This window comes from Chiloscyllium plagiosum, unplaced genomic scaffold (genome assembly GCF_037043375.1).
Source record: "Chiloscyllium plagiosum isolate Xiang-an unplaced genomic scaffold, Cpla_swu_hap1 HiC_scaffold_21, whole genome shotgun sequence".
Taxonomy (NCBI): Eukaryota; Metazoa; Chordata; class Chondrichthyes; order Orectolobiformes; family Hemiscylliidae; genus Chiloscyllium; species Chiloscyllium plagiosum.
Genome location: NW_028270159.1, coordinates 26,607,835 through 26,624,907, shown reverse-complemented (window position 1 = coordinate 26,624,907; position 17,073 = coordinate 26,607,835). Strand labels below are relative to the sequence as shown.

Sequence of the window (17,073 nt, the reverse complement as noted above, 5' to 3'; positions counted from 1 at the left end):
AGCTTGTACTTTCAAATAAACCTGTTGGACTATAACCTGGTGTCATGTCATTTTTAACTTTGTCCACTCTAGTCTAACACTGACACCTCCACATCATGTCCACAACAGATGACTATACTATTTCATTGTTGTGAGGGTTGGAGGGTTTGAGCTATAGGGAGAGGCTGAATAGGCTGGGGCTATTTTCCCTAGAGTGGCAGAGGCTGAGGGGTGACTTTAAAGAGGTTTATAAAATCGAGGGGCATGGATAGGATAAATAGACAAGGTCTTTTCCTTGGGATGGGGGAGTCCTGAACTAAAGGGCATAGGGTGAGAGGGAAAAGATATAAAAGAGACCTAAGGGGCAACCTTTTCACACAGAGGGTGGTATGTATATGGAATAAGCTGCCAGGGGAAGTGGTGGAGGCTGGTACTATTGCAACATTTAAATGACATCTGGATGGTTATATGAATAGAAAGGGTTTAGAGGGATATGGGCCAAGTGCTGGTAAATGGGACCTAGATTAGGTTAGGATATCTAGTCGGCATTGATGAGACGGACCAAAGGGTCTTTTTCCGTGCTGTACATCTCTATGACTCTATGTGTTGGCTACTTTCTTATTGATGCTGTCACAATCTTCATTGAGCCCCGATATTCCAGTTTTGTCCGCAGCTAATTTGTCTTCCCAACAATTTGAAACAAGCTATTTGATGTACTACATTTTACAAAATGGGTAGAAATTTATAAATTTGAATAGTAATTGATGCTTGTGTTCTCAATGAGACATGTTTTACTATAATATGGAATAATATTATGTACATCTTTAACCCATTTCAGAAAAATGTGAAGAACACAACAATCAGTTTCAGTGGGCCAAGCCTCTGAACATCCTTCTGCAAAGGGAGAGATTCTGTTTCTCTAATATTCTCTGAGTGGCGGGCTAAACGATAAATTTGGTCACCCAACAAAAATGTCTGTAATCCAAGTCACAAGACCGTAACAGTCTACTGAGGCCTTGGAATTACGTAATGGAGTAATAGGAAGCAAATACGTAATGTATTTGTCTGAAATTCCTTCCCCTCTTGATTGAGCTGATAATCCTTTTCAAATATGTGGGTTAATACCATGTAAATAGCAAAGAGAAGCTTTTCAGATACCGTATTAATCAACCATGTGTACAATTGTTCCACAGGGGAAATTCAGGAGCTGTGTCATCCTGGCTCAATTGTGCTGAACTTCTAAGACTTGGCATTAAATATTTTTTGCTTTGAAAGAAAACCAGTTACAATCATAATCAAAGCACACATCTCTCACTAGAATAACAATGCCTGGGCGAGTGTGGTAAAACAGGATGGGAAACACAAACATCAACTGGTCATTCTTAACTTAATCTTCAGGTATTGATTGAAGATATTCGGAATTGATTAAAGAATTTCTTATTATTTCATTATGTTTATTGACCAGAAATTCCTTCTTAAATTTTCAACATCTTCGGCAGAAATCCACACCAATATTCTCCACTCATTTCTTTAATGCCAAAGAGTTTTCTCTAGCTCCATCTACAGGGCTACAAGCCCTTATCTGAAGTGATGGGGGGTTTGGGGGGCGGAGGTGGGTGGTGGAGGTGGGCAGATCTCTTCCTGTCATCCTACTTTACGTTAGAACCACTGAGAACTATTTCAAATTGCACATCAGAGATGTCTGATTGGCTTAGAACTGCAGCTTTGACTTTATGAATGTAGGATTTTGATTTAATTCTTGTCATAATTAAATTCAAGATGTTTTTTTATGAAGCCACACGGCATGTTTTCTATATCTTCAATTGATAAGGAAATAAGCTTTTTTTCCTTGTTGCCTTGGGATCACTGATATCCTGCAATACATTTTTTTTTAAGAATGTACATTAGAAAGATGACAGTTCACAATGGGTTAAATTAGACCCTATTGATCATTTATCAGCACCATTTGGTTTAACTTGTTCTGTGCAGTATTAAATTTATTGATAATAAAAGTGAGTGCCATAATGTTCTATGATTGTTGTTTTAATTACAGTTGGAACACCATACTATATGTCTCCAGAGAGAATACATGAAAATGGTTATAACTTCAAATCAGATATCTGGTCACTTGGGTGTTTATTGTATGAGGTAAGCAGTTTGAGTTTCTTTATCTTTTATTTGAAAAGTCAGATAATTCATGGAGTTCAGTGCAATAGGATGTGGATTAACTTCGGGAAATTGATTGTGTTGCTGAATCCTCTCATTCTTTAGCTTTTTAAAATTCTAATCCAGCCCAGATGGAAACACTGATGTTGACTTGTTCTCTGAGAAGAGCTATGGGAAGAGACTGAATAGGCTGGGACCAATTTCTCTGGAACATTGGAGGCTGAAGGGTGACCTTATGGAGGTTATAAAATCATGAGGGGTGTGGATAGGGTGAAGAGTCAAGGTCTTTTCCTTAGGGGAGGAGAGTCCAAAACTAGAGGGCATAGGTTTAGGTGAGAGGGGAAAGAATGAAAAGGGACAAGGGGCAAGTTTATCATGTATGAATAGAAAGGGTTTAGAGGAATATGGACCAAATGGGATTAGATTAATTTAGGATATCTGGTCAGCATGGACATGTTGGACCGAAGGGTTTGTTACGGGCTGTATGACTCTAATTACAGAACGGTGTAAATAAACAATGGTGTGCAGTGAATAAGTTGTTAAACTTCTGGCTGGTAACCAAAACCAGTAGGAGGACAACCAAGGACAAAACTGCCATCTGAGTGAATACTAATTGTGTAAACTCATAACAAAGGACTACAGATAAAGAACGGAAATTAGCATTTCTGCGATTAGGGTTTTGGTTGAAGTTTATTGGCATTTCTGACAATTTTTAGGAAACATTAGGTGAGATGATGGAATAATCTGGTTGAGGTCTATCAGATAATTAAGGGAGTGGATAAAGGGAGGTAATGGGGAAGTAGTTTCCTGCAACTGTATTGGAATGGCTTCAAACAAGGGAGGAGAAAGTGAGGTCTGCAGATGCTGGAGATCTGAGCTGAAAATGTGTTGCTGGAAAAGCGCAGCAGGTCAGGCAGCATCCAGGGAACAGGAGAATCGACGTTTCGGGCATAAGCCCATTCCTGAAGAAGGGCTTATGCCCGAAACGTCGATTCTCCTGTTCCCTGGATGCTGCCTGACCTGCTTCGCTTTTCCAGCAACACATTTTCAGCTTCAAACAAGGGACATAATCCTGAATTTAGAACTAGATTATTGGAGGGGAAGTTGTGTAAAGCATTTCTTCACACAACGTAGAGTGGAAATCTGGAGCTGTCTTTATCTCAAGACTGTCAAAATGGGTAAATTGAAATTTGAGAATAGTAGATTTTTGTTAGGCAAGTGCATTATGAGTTAGAGAACCGATGTAGTTAGGTGGAGTTAGGATGCAGACCAGTCATGATTTAACTAAATGATAAATAGGTTTGAGGAGCTGAATGGCCTATTCCTGTTTGTAAGCAATTAATGACAATTGTTTCATGCTTCCTCACTTAATTTAATAAATCGAGTGAATGCAGACTAAAGATCAGGAAGTAAAGACTTACAAAGAATGCCAGATGCTAGAGATCTGAAACAAAACCAGAAAATGCTGGGGACACTCAGCAGGTCTGGCAGCACCTGTGAAAGAGTTAACATTCTTCAAAACTGTTAGTAGCTGGGAGAAGGCGGTACTTATTGCTGATGACAAAGAGTGTCGTGGAAGAGGAGTGAGTGGACAAGTGGAGACTTAGCCCAGGGGAGAGAGGGAGAGAGAGAGAGAAAGAAAGTTAGGCAGATGAAGGGAGAGTACATAGAAATAGTAAACCAGGAAAGGAGAAAAGCTGATGATAGGGACCATGAGTAGTTGAAAGTAGATCAGCTGTGCTGAAAGAAGCTCATGTCGTGACAGGTCCATGGTGTTGAGATGGGTAAAGGACGTGGAAGGTGGTGCTCAATTTTTTTAGGGCTAATTTATTCTCATCTACTAAAGTAGCTGATATTGATATGTTTGTCCATAGTTCTGCCTATGTATTATGCATTTATTTTCTGTTCTGGCAGAAATACCAGTGTGACAAGGCTGACAAGGACTCTGCTCTAATTCAAGTAGAAAATGAAAGCTACAATTGTAACTAAACATAACGTACAGAACAAAGAGTGATACATCTCTTGCATTACCCAGATTCTTAAGTAGAAAGATTAGACCATGGGACACAGTGCTCAATAGATATAACTCTTTGGCTAAAAGGTAAAATAGCTGCGCTAACCGCTAACTGACACAAGAAACCTCCTCAACTAATGAAGACAAATCTCTTGGCCTCCTTTCCATTCCCATGTCCTTGTAACAAATTTATTGTCCCAGTCCTCTCCAGCAATCTCTAAAAGTGATGGCTTAAAACTTCAGTATGGTTCTTAATGAAGGAAGAAGCTGGTTAAAAGTTTCACATAGAAATAACCTAAATAATAGCTATTTTTATAAAACTGGGCAACACTTAAAGTTACATTATTGCATCTCCATCCAATCATCGAACTGTTACACGATATGAAAGATGTAACATGTAAATAGGATGAAACGAGAGACCAATTGATTTAGTTGATTGTGTTGCTGTGTGTTGGAAGGATACCACTGAGACCTCTCATCTGTCTACAACATATTGTTGTCTTATGTTGTTATGAGGCTGCATAACACATATATTGAGGAAGGATGTACATAACCTTACAACTAACAAAGAATGGAATTTCAATCGAGCCTTTCCTCAAGTGGAAGTCTCATACACTGAATCTAAGTGCTTGCTTTACATATTTAATGGACTGCAGTCAGTGAAAAAGTGTCCGCCTCAAGTGGAGCTGATTTATGTGCTGGTGGTGAGTAAAGGTTGTCTGGTTTATGCTCAGAAAAAGAAATATTGGTGCTTGGAGCTGAATGAAAATCAATGTAAATCCTGCCTGTGGGACCCGAGCTGTTGTGGGAATAGTCCATCACAGGCGGAAAGTAACAGTCCCTTCTCAACTTTGATGAGAGAGGAGAAAAATCTGGAAATTGATTCCTCTGTGCTGCTGTGCATTTTTTATAATTCAATAAACAATACAGAGTTTCCTGAAAATAGATTACCTTTTCCATCAGCACAGACAAAATAAGATATATAGAGATACCACAGATCATGATTAATACCAAAATGCAGTAAGATAGAGAGGAACAGTTATAAAGATAGGTCAAGATGAAGAGACGTTCAGAGATGTGTGAGAATATAATAGCTCTGGCAATAGAGGCAGATAGTTAGGTTTAATGCCAAGGTCGGTGTTTTACAATTAGTCATTTAATGATTCTCGATGAAAGTTCTCAACTAGTTTTACATGTAACTATTTGTAGAAATAGAGAACAGAGACTGGATATCACCATTTTTAAATTGATTCTCTAATCTATGGATTTTCATTGAAGTCAAAGTTTGGATTATTTAGTACCTCATATCCTTCAGTAAGTCTCTTAACCGAATTATTCTGGTTAATCTCATATTTAAAAAAATTCACCAACTGCTATGAACAGGAGAGTTCTAGATTTCTTCCACACACTTCATGACGTTCTTTTTCCACTAACATCATTCCTGAAAGGCCAGGCTCTAATATTTAAACCATGCCTCCTAATCCTAGACTTCACAATGAGTAAAAATTATTTATCTTCACCTGGCCTATCAGTTCCCCTTTATAGCTTGGAAATTTCAAATCATCTCTTAACTTTCTAAAACCTAGGAACTGCAGTCTTAGTTTGCACATTTTTCCCTTGTGCTTTAATCCTTGGAGTCTAGATACCATTGGATTCACTCAATATCAATCTATTCTTTCTAAGGTGTGATGCCAATAACTGCTGACAATAATTCCAGGTGTGGGCTAACTAGGACTTTGTCTAGCAGTTACATAATTTATGCTCTCTTATATTCTTATCCTTTAGATATAAATCCAGAATTCTCTAAGTCTCTGATTATTTTCTGTATCTGTCCTCAGCATTTGAATAATCAATGTATGTGGAGCCCCACGTCTCTCTGGATCTGTACTGATTGTAGCTTTTCACCAATTAGAAAACACTCTTGTCACAGCTTTTCCCTCACTTAGTCAACTTAACATCTCTCTTTAATTTCATACTTCCATTTGCATTGCTTTCAAAACCACCTACTTTTTTTGTCATAAGCAGAGTTGGAGAGTGACTTTGTATCTCATATGTCATTAATAAATATGGTGAATATTTGAGACCCCAATACAGTTCCTAGTAGATCATCACTTGCCATATCCCATCAGTTGGAGTACATGCTTATTATCCCAGTGTTACTGTTTCTGCCATTCAATAAATTTACTATCCAGATTATTAGTTTGTTTTCAATCTCATAAGCTTCAGCTTTAGTTAGCTGTCTTTTGATAGGGATTTTGATGACTGCTTTCTGGAAGTCCATATAAATAAGATCCATAGACATTACAGAATTATTACAGCACAGGAGGAGTCCATTCAGTTTTCAGCAGCTGACTGAATGAGCATCTCACTTCATGCTATTCTCCAGCTTTCTCTTGTAACCCTGCACATTCTCCTTTCTCATAGCATTTCAATTCCTTTTTGAATCCTGTAATTTTACCTGCCTCCACCATACTGTCATGTAGTGCATTTAAATAGTTCTTCAAAAACTACAGCCCAAATTCTCAGGCATAGTAAATGTATGCTGTCTCTCTCTAATCAACTGACTACTTTCAAGGTATTCAGTCTGTAGTGATTGGAAGCAGGTAGATCTTATTAACTATGATACCCATGATTGGGGTTGTTAATCTGAGCCAATCAGGGAGCCCTGGCCAATCAATATAAACAGAGGATTCTGTTTTGCTTGTTACTGATTTCCTAATCATTTGGGTATTTTTCCTGGTAGCGGAAATATTAAAGAAAATTATTTACACAATGGGGTCCTCATTGAGTCCTGCACTTAGACACACAATCACAACACAGTTGCTGTGGGCACAGTGAGCATTGCAACTGTGTAGCCATAGTGTGGGGGTAACAGAAAAGAAAAAATATATATAAACAGAGGATTTAGAATCTCCTCGGAAGAAAAAATATAAACAGTAGATTTCAAATCTCCTCAGTTCAGGGAATTGACTTTTAAAAAAAAGTCTAAACAGGGGATTCAAAGATTCTCCTCGCATCAGGAATTGGCCGGCCACAGACAGTGTACAGTGCACATATACTTGGTGACGGGATACCAGCCACTGTACAGTTATTTCACAGTCATTATCTTCAATTATAACCAGATCACTTTGAAACTTATTATTGAAAAATACTAGGCTTGAATCAAGATTTCTGTACAATGGCAGCCAATATGAATTATATATTGAAATTCTATAATTGTGTGTGCAATGTTTTTATGAAAAATTCATTTAATTTTGACATTGGGCAATGAAAGTAGGTGACATGTTCCCTTTAACAGTCCTATCCATGCTTATTACAACTTCTAGTTTTGAACATGAAGTAATTGCACCTCAAAAAGACACATCAAAAGAAAATGCACTGATAATGTTGAATAGTTTACCAATCGTAATACTTAGGAATTGTCAACAGTTTTGTTTATATTTCTTCTCACCTTAAAATAGGTTTATTCTGTTTTTTCACACACCCAGCTCAAAGCCATGGGTATGTATAAAATCCAGTCATAAACTCATTCATGCTACTGTGTGATCACTTGTCATTCATACATATTTCAGTACTCTCCAGAATTTCAATTTTCTCTATTGGCTATGGAACTTGCTTTTCTCTCGGTTCTTCCAGTTGAGATCTAGAACTTAGTCTGTGAGAAATCTACAGCCTGACCACAATGCAGCAACATATGGGCTCACTGTATCACAGATGCTTAACACTTCATGCAAATCACAGTGGATTTTCCCATCATGGCCATAGACGCATTAGGATTCATTCATGAACTGGACTCAAGCAACAAAGATAAATCAGTTCCAGCTACTTGTTTTGTGGCTAATTATTCAAAAATCCAACATAGGACATCACATCTTTTAATCAGTAACCAGACCTGGGTAAGTTTAATCCTGATGAAGGTCTCCGGCCTGAAACGTCGATTTTCCTGCTCCTCGGATGCTGCCTGACCTGTGCTTTTCCAACAACACAATCTCAACTCTGATCTCCAGCATCTGCAGTCCTCACTGTTTCCTAAGTTTAGTCTTTGTCAGAGCTTATAAATTGACTCACTTATTTCTCATGACCAAGACTTCACAAGTCCAAGTTTGCTTAGAAAATGGTTTTGAGATTTAATCATCGATTATAATCTAATAAATAAATCCGATAAGCCTTTGCTTGTTCTACAGCAATAGCATTCCCTCAAACCACAATAGGCAACATCCCATTCTAGACATGCTGGTGTGAGTCAGCACATTGATCTCACTGACCTTTGCTGATCTCACTTGTTGGCTTGTTTTCTCCGTCTGTTTTTGATTATACTAAAGATAAATCAAACCGTGAAAACATGGAATTTATACCTTATAATTCACATTACCACTTTATATGAAACACGATTGTCACTTTTAAAGTTGCCTTATCCAGTCGTGCAATGTGTAGACAAGTATCCTATCTTTATAGAAATACTTGCATAAAAGGTAACAGCTGAATAAAAACAAGGTCTGAAAATGTCTTGCTGGAAAAGCGCAGCAGGTCAGGCAGCATCCAAGAAGCAGGAGAATCAACGTTTCGGGCATGAGCCCTTCTTCAGGCCTGAAATGTCGATTCTCCTGCTCCTTGGATGCTGCCTGACCTGCTGCGCTTTTCCAGCAACACATTTTCAGCTCTGATCTCCAGCATCTGCAGTCCTCACTTTCTCCAAAAGACAAGGTCTCACTTGCACATACAGCTGTATTACATTTTGAGATATTTTGGATGAACCTCATCCTATTTTATTGACATAATTATGTTGGTAATGACTAATTCTTGCCAGACTTGTGAGCTGCTAAGTTGCTTTTGAAGTTAGGTAAACTGGTGGTCAGACCAAACACCTCAAAAACAATGTGTAGCCATGTTTGTAATGTAAACTACTTACAGTTTTATCTCATACTTTGCTCTTTTTAAATTATGAATTATTTTCAATAAGCTGATTATATTGAAAATACTGCACGCACATTATTCACCAGCATGGAGCTCATCAACACAACGTGGAATTTACAATAAAATCCAAAATTTTAAGATAGATTCATCCCATTATTAACACTGCCATTTTTATTTATAAATTGTGATAAAACTTAAATTATATGGAATTCGCTATCATAGAGCTAAAATCATTATGCTGGATTACTATCTGAAAGACTATAGTTTTTCCAAAGGTTTAGAATACTTGAAATTTCAAGAAGAAGAACATTAATAAAAAAAAAGGTCCTGCATTTGTAGATGCAGAAATTCATTAGGTACAGTAGGGGGGAAAAAAACAGGCAGTATCAGATCCATCCCCTGTTCTACGTGATGGCCTGCATTCAGATCCAGCACAGTCAATAAAACATAATATGGGTTGGGAAAATATCAAACCATTTTGTCCAATAATAACCATTACATATTAGCACACAAGTCAAATTTCTACCCAAATAGAATCTGGCTTTTAGGTGGGACTCTCCATGAGGTCACTCCTGTGCAGGTTGGACACTTCATGTGATGAACAATAGTTTAGCATTTGCAGCAGGAGTGCCTTTTGTCAGACTTTGGCAACAGAGTTGCTATTTTCACTTTTCCCCAGAGAGATAACTGGTACAGGGAGACTTTTAAATGGAGTGCACCAAATAAAAAATAAATTGCAGTAAATCAAAGGATACTTTGTAATCTAATATGTTACAAAATCCATAAAAATTGAAACACCCTCTCAATATTTTGCCAACACATTCTCTGAATGAACCTTCAAGAACTGACCCAGTGGGTCGGTTCATTGTTGATAAAAGCAATGCATGGTAATAAAATCAATGAGTTGCAATGAATTGTGACGGAGGGGAAACCAGATAGGTAATCATAAAAGTTAACTTAAAATCTGCTAAATCTTAGGTGCCTCCCCTCAGTGAACAGAAGGGAGTCATACAGCACATTTGTTATCCCTTCAAAATTACCTATATTTTATTGTCATGCTCCAACAAACACTTCATTCCTATATCGAATAAACAAGATGCCAAAATATGAATCCACTTTTTGCTCACATTAATTTCTAAATGTGTTTAATTAAATAGTTACTCAAAGACTACTGCCATCCAGTGCCTCAGCTGTGTTTGTATACAAATTGGGCACAGTACGAAGACTGGTTCTGTGGCCTTAGATCATACCCGCCTGTTGTTCTTCAGGCCAAACAAAAGCATTTGAAGTGTGGAAAAAAATCACATCCTCTTGAGTGCATTTTATTGACTGAGTTGAAGCACATTCTAGCCTACATAAACATTGACACTTGCCTTCTTCACAGCACGGGAGCAATGTCCCAGTGATAATTCTGTGACATTCTATAGTCAATATAGTTAAGATTTCCCATCAGCTACTCACAATAAGGTCGCCTGATCTTCAGATGTGTTTCATCTGAAGCAGTTGATGTCCTCATGGATCCCTTAGGATAAAAAAAAGAGCTGTAACTGTAGCAGGATTCAGCACAGTATTGTCTTCCCTCTTTACTGAAAGAATATCTGATCTTGAAGTTAATTTCACAAGATTATAATTAGGCACACAAAATCTTAAATTTCAATGTTAGTGAAAATGCATTTTAACCTTTGATCTTTTCATAGACAAAATACTTAGATGGAAACTAAATGGTAGCATTCTCTCTAATGCATTCATTGTCATAAATTGTGCAGAGCAAGTCTACATAATCATAAATGGAAATATTTACACATTTTTATTCGATCACAAGTTGTGGGTGTTTCTGGCTAGGCCATCATTTGTTGGCCATCTCTAATAGCCCAGAGAGCAGTCAAGAATCAGCTACATTGCTGTGGGACTAGAGGCACATGGAGTCCAGACCAGAAAAGAGTGGCAGATATCTTTGCCAAAAGGACTCTTGTAACTAACCTGTTTAGAGATGTTATTGCACACCTCTGGAGCAAGCGGAGCTTGAACCTAGGCATGAGGTTCCCAAAAGGGACTACTAACTGAGTTGAATTTATGGTATAGCTGAACTGAGGAGAGAGAGAGAGAAGTTTAGATTCTAAACCCCATTGTTGGAGAATATCAGAACTAGGAGAGTTCTAACTCAATGTGGATACTCTTAAGATGCCAGAAATACCTATTTTGAATTAGGAATTTTTAACCTAGGGAACGGTGGAGGAGATTTGAAGGGACAACCTTGTCCGAAATGACCAGAAGGGCCAAGAAACCTCAGCTCCTATACAAATCATTGACAATTCCAAAACAAAATGGTTAATCCTCCAAGTTTTAGGGTGTAATGTAATGGGTGCAGAGGAAAGTGGAGTTAAGTCATTTGATTTGGAGTATAAATAATTAGGTCCATTGTATTTTATTACCTTTTGTGTAAATGACCATTTAAGATAGTATATATTTCTTATAGTTCAGGCTCTTTAGTCTTTGTGTCAGAAAATTCTTGCACTTGAACTATGAACCTCAAGGCTTCGTGTTTTTAGTGAATACCTGGATTTTTTCAGTTTATGTTACTGGTCTCTCTCAAGAGCGTTACATTAAACAAAATAATAGAAACATGAGCTTGCATTCAATGGCAATAGCTGTTAAAGCTTAAAAATATTTCTGAGACGAATTATTGAATGAACAATACGAATTCTTATTGCATACTAAATAGAGTCTGTGGGACTGATTACTGTCTTAAAAAGTATGATCAAAGATTTAGTAGAAAAGGATCATTTTCAACAATATTTTGCAATGGAAGAAATTTAACTATGGATGATATAGACTCTAAATGGAATGTGGAAACCTATTTTGAAATGTAGTTTCTGTTAGAAAGCTTTACTGAAAACATTGCTCAAATATTAGCCAACCGCATTATATCTTCAGTGATGGATGTTTAAAGATTTGTGTATAGCGAATGAGAAATTTAATCATAACATTTTCAAACTTTCCTTCATCCAGCTGTGGAGTGTACAACCAATAGCCTTGAAAGTCATGCATACTGTTTGCCACACATTACATTCTCAGAGATTGGCTTTTCAGCCAGAACACACACACACGGTTTCTCAAACATCCTTTGTTTCAGACAAATACACGTGAGTTTTCTCTGAACCCAACTAGAAGATAACACATCCTCACCCACTCTTCACATTTCTGTTTCTCCTATGCTGCAAATTATCCAATACCACTTCCTCACCACCAGTAACTAATTTCACCTCCTGTCTGGGATATTAGCTGAGCTGGCTATGGAGGGTGTTGATGTAAGTGAGGCAGATGGAGAGTTGGTGTGGGTTGGAGCAACTGGAAATTGAGAGTGGCCTGGTTGTTATCCTGCTCTTGCTCATCACCAACGTTGTAAGGATTGCAGGAGAAAACCACCCAGTTGCTCTTTTTCATTCATGACTTATCACCTTTGTCCTCCTGTCCCCTGTAGTGGATTTGCAGATAGGAGGATAAAAGGTAAGTTTGGTTGATTCCCATTTGGGGTTAGACAGCTGTACTGAGAGATGGAAGGTTCTATCTGGAATATCCGAGGATGCCTAAGAATGAAAAGACAGTGGAAGATGGCAGCATAAGTAACTCGGCACTGTAAACTCCCACTGACTGTGGAAAGGTGAGATGATATGAGGCTGTTAAAAATCAAGGAATTTCAAGTGAATTCCAAATTTCAGTGGAATTGGAAGACAAATGACAAATGAAATTCAAGGCACAGAGTGCAAAGTAATTCATTTAGTTAGGAAGAACACAGAGATAATATAACAGGAAGGGTACAGCTTCAGAGTTGATGCAGGTTGCTAAAGGATCTTGATTTGTATGTGCATCAATAATTTGAAGGTGGCAGGACATATTGAGAGCAGGGGTGATGAAGCACATGGTATCTTAAGCTTTATTCAATAATGGAATAAAGAACAAAAACCCAGGCACTATATAAATCTTGTATAAAATACTGGTTCAGACTCAACTAGAGCCCAGTCTGCTTTAAGAAGAATGTGAAGACATTAGGGAGGATGTAGAAAAAAACTTGAGTTGATCCAGGGATGAGAAAATTCACTTCTGGAGAAAGAATTGAGAATTTGGGACAGTTCTTCTTGGAGATGTAATGGTTCAGGATATTTTTATATTCTTTCACAGAATGTGGTGGAAGTGGCTAGGCCAGCATTTATTAGCCATCCTAAATTGTCTTTGAGACTAGGTGAGCTGCCTTCCAACCATTGCCATCCATGAGCTGTCGGTAGGCTGACGATGCTGCTCAGAGGAAGATCCAGGATTTTGTACGAGCAACACTGAAAGAATAGTCAGGACGATGCCTGGTTGGTGGGGTATTTGTAAGTAGTGGGTGTTTCCATGTATCTGCTATGCTAGCCCTCTAACTGATAGAAGTCATAGGTTTAAAAGGTGCTGTTTAAGAGGCCTGGGTGCATTTTTTCCATGCATCTACCGACACTCTGTGTCAGTGGTGGAGGGAGTGAATGATAAGTTGTTGAATGGAATGTCAAACAAGCAGACTGCTTTGTCCTGGATGGTGTCATGCTTTGTGAGTTGCTGGAGTTGTACTCATCTTGAGGCAAACTCCTGCCTTGTGCCTTGTAGAAGGTGGACAGGAGGTGAGCTAGCTGCTACGAACCTCCCAGTCTCTGACCTGCTGGTTGCAGCTTGAGAGCCAAATAGGGCGTCTCTGCCTCCGAAGGCAGTGACAGTCTCGATAAGTGACAAAGCTCCTCCATTTTGAGATTCCCCCTTCCTCCAACTTTTAAAAACTCATGTGAAAAAAGGGCTAAATCCTAGTGAGGGGGTTACCTCAGTCTGTAGCCAAAGCTGAGGTCATGGTGGCAAAGGCCTCAATGCATGCCTGCACACACACGCGCACCCCCCCTCACCAAGCCCCCAATAGGATGACCTCCTTCATCGCAATGATGGCTCATCAGAAGTGAAGGATGATGGTCAGCCTGAAATGCAAGCTCTGTTTTCCCTCCCAGATGCTGACAGACCCACTGAACACTCCCATTATTTTCAGTTTTATTTTATATTTTGGGGAGAAGTTGTGTTGCACATGTAAACTTGTATAAACATGTAGGCTTGGATAAAATTATTTGAGATTATTAAATATTAAAATATGAATGTGATGAGTTAAGGCATTCTCTAAGACCAGAACAAAGCTAATTAGTAAAATTTACAAATATGAGGTACAAAACAAGCTGTCAAAAATAAATGGATTAAAATTTATGAGAATGATAATTTTTATGGATTTTTTTCATGTATGGAGCATCACTATTAGCACATTGAGATGGACGGTGAGGTTCAGAATATTCTTGTGCTGAAAGTCATGCTTGAACTTAACTGTTCAGATATAGGGGTGACCTAGACATTTGAAATATGACCCTAATTTAGAAAGAGTGAGTTGATATTTTAATTTACAGCTGCAACAGTTCCATTGTCAGGTATCTGGTTGTATAATAACCAAGTTAAACAACTTTTATTCGGTAATTACCCAAAGGTCCAATTTTCACAGTAACTGCACAGTAAACAGAAGCAGAAGCATAAATCTAACTGGGTTTCAAACACTGCACACTTAATGGATAGAAACCAACATTAAATAAGAGTTAGACACATCCCATAAGCACAGACAGAAATCATAGAATCATAGAAATTGCTACTCAGATGGAGTCACTTCAGCCCCCTGTGTCAGTGCCCCTGTTGACAGCATAAATGGAGCTGTCAACACCACTTCCATTGCCCTGCTGCTTGTTCCATAACCTTATTATTTTTACTCTTCAAATGTTTTCTAATTTCTTGTTTAATGTTATGATTGATTCAACCAATAACAGTGTTAGTGCATTCTGTATTCTAATTGTCATTCTAATACTGTCTTCCTTCACCACTCTCGTACTGGATTGGTATGTAATGCAGGTTCAATTTTCTTGAAAACCTTAAACAGGTTTACTTAGCAGACAAACTGAAAACCTGCAGTTACATAGCAACCTACCTACACTTCCTCAATGTAAGTGCTGCTGCTGCTGGAACTCCACATGGCTGCTGGTCATGTGGTGTCATTCATGTTTGGCTTATTCACATACCCAGCTCTTAAAGCAGTCACAAAGCATTCTGGTTTTTTTTCCCCAAGACAAAAAATACATGCACTAAGGGTGAAAATGTGCAGACATAAGGCTGTTATAAAATCACAGAAGAATGCTTACATTTATGAGTTTGAGTCTAAAGGTATTTGTAACAGGAAGGTCACTTGACAATCCTTCCAGATCTCTCAGTGGTATAACTTTCTGGAGATCCAGATTTCAAACAAGGGCGGTTCTCATCTTGTATCTATCTTGCTGTCCTGCATGTTGCCTGTTATCATGAAGGTCTTCCACATCTTCAATATCTGAACGTATCTTAGTTTATGTTCAGGCGTTTGGTATGCTTTCCTTTATCGGTCAGAGTATTGAGTACAGGAGTTGGGAGGTCATGTTGTGACTGTACAGGACATTGGTTAGGCTACTGTTGGAATATTGGCATGCAGTTCTTGTCTCCTTCCTGTGGGAAAGATGTTGTGAAACTTGAAAGGGTTCAGAAAAGATTTACGAGGATGTTGCCAGGGTTGGAGGATTTGAGCTATAGGGAGAGGTTGAATAGGCTAGGGTTATTTTCCCTGGAGGGTCGGAGGCTGAGAGGTGACCTTATAGAGGTTTATAAAATCATGAGGGGCAACGTTTTCACGCAGAGGGTGGTACATGTATAGAATGAGCTGCCAGAAGAAGTGGAGGAGGCTAGTACAATTGCAACATTTAAAAGGCATCTGGAGGGGTATATGAATAGGAAGGGTTTGGAGGAACATGGCCAGCTGCTGGCAGGTGGGACTAGATTGGGTTGGGATATCTGGTTGACATGGACGAGTTGGACCAAAGGGTCTGTTTCCGTGCTGTACCATCTCTATGGCACTATGATTTGCTTTGCATTGATGATCTCTGCTTGCGATGTGAAACCCATATGCAGAGGCAGAGCTCCCCAGTGTAGTATAGCAAGAAGATGATCCTGTCTTGTCACCTTGCACTTCATGTACTTTAATAAGTACTTTAATAATGTAAAATATTCACTCACTGGGACTGCTGGATCTGGGATAATGTGGTGTGGCTGTCACATGATTTATGACTCATTTGACACCATGTCCATAAGCGATTTGCCTGTATGTTGTGGTCTGCTTTTAAGTATGATGTTTTGAGATGTGCTGAATATACTGCAATTGGCCTCAATTCTCCATTTTCAGTCGAAGTGTGGGACTGAGGATGCTCAGTGGTAACTAATCAGCTTGCTGTCCCACGACTGCGGAAACATGCTGGTTTGCATACCAACCTCATTGTTAAGAGTTGATTGGCAAGCTTCTCAGTCTATCACAGGTATCGGCAATGGAGACCCACTGGGCCAGAAACTGCTGGCCAAAAAATTGTTGGTCTTAGCCTATCCTCAGGGGATTCAATGGTGAGAAGATCATGGTTTTCTGTTGCTTCTCATGGAGTGGTGGTTATGAGGATAGGAGAGGTTGGGATGGTCAGAGGCAAGTAGGGGTAGTTTGCAGAGGCTGCTATCTTACCTGCCATGTGCCTCTAGTTTCCCCCAGATTGGGGAAGTTCAGGCACTGCCCCACCGCATCATCCAAACCCACCTAGCAGGTCACTGGGGGTTTCCCCAGAAGAAAACCAGACATTTTTCTCACCTGCCAGGAAGGCAGGGTATCAAACTAGTGCCCATTAATCCACCACTGTAGGACCTTAATTGGTCTGACTCAAGAAGGCCACCAATAATTATGTTCAGCATTCACCTTAGAAAACAATGTCACTCCTGTCATTGTGAGATTCAGTTCCTTGAATATAAATGGACCTCTCTGTAAAAATATTTAAACATTTTGTAATGGAGCTTACTCTGATTGTGCCATCTGTATTTACTTCCATTGTAATGGACCT

General features: G+C 38.8%; 1 protein-coding gene across 5 annotated transcripts in view; it reads left to right on the top strand.

The window, feature by feature from the left end:
* Positions 1 to 17,073, top strand: part of LOC122564836 (serine/threonine-protein kinase Nek6) — a 272,209-nt gene that overhangs the window by 217,029 nt on the left and 38,107 nt on the right. For all 5 annotated transcript variants that reach the window (XM_043720147.2, XM_043720146.2, XM_087998434.1 and 2 more), the window contains one exon: positions 2,033 to 2,127. In XM_043720147.2, coding sequence (XP_043576082.1) covers positions 2,033 to 2,127 — 95 coding nt within the window. The remainder of the gene's footprint in view (positions 1 to 2,032; positions 2,128 to 17,073) is intronic.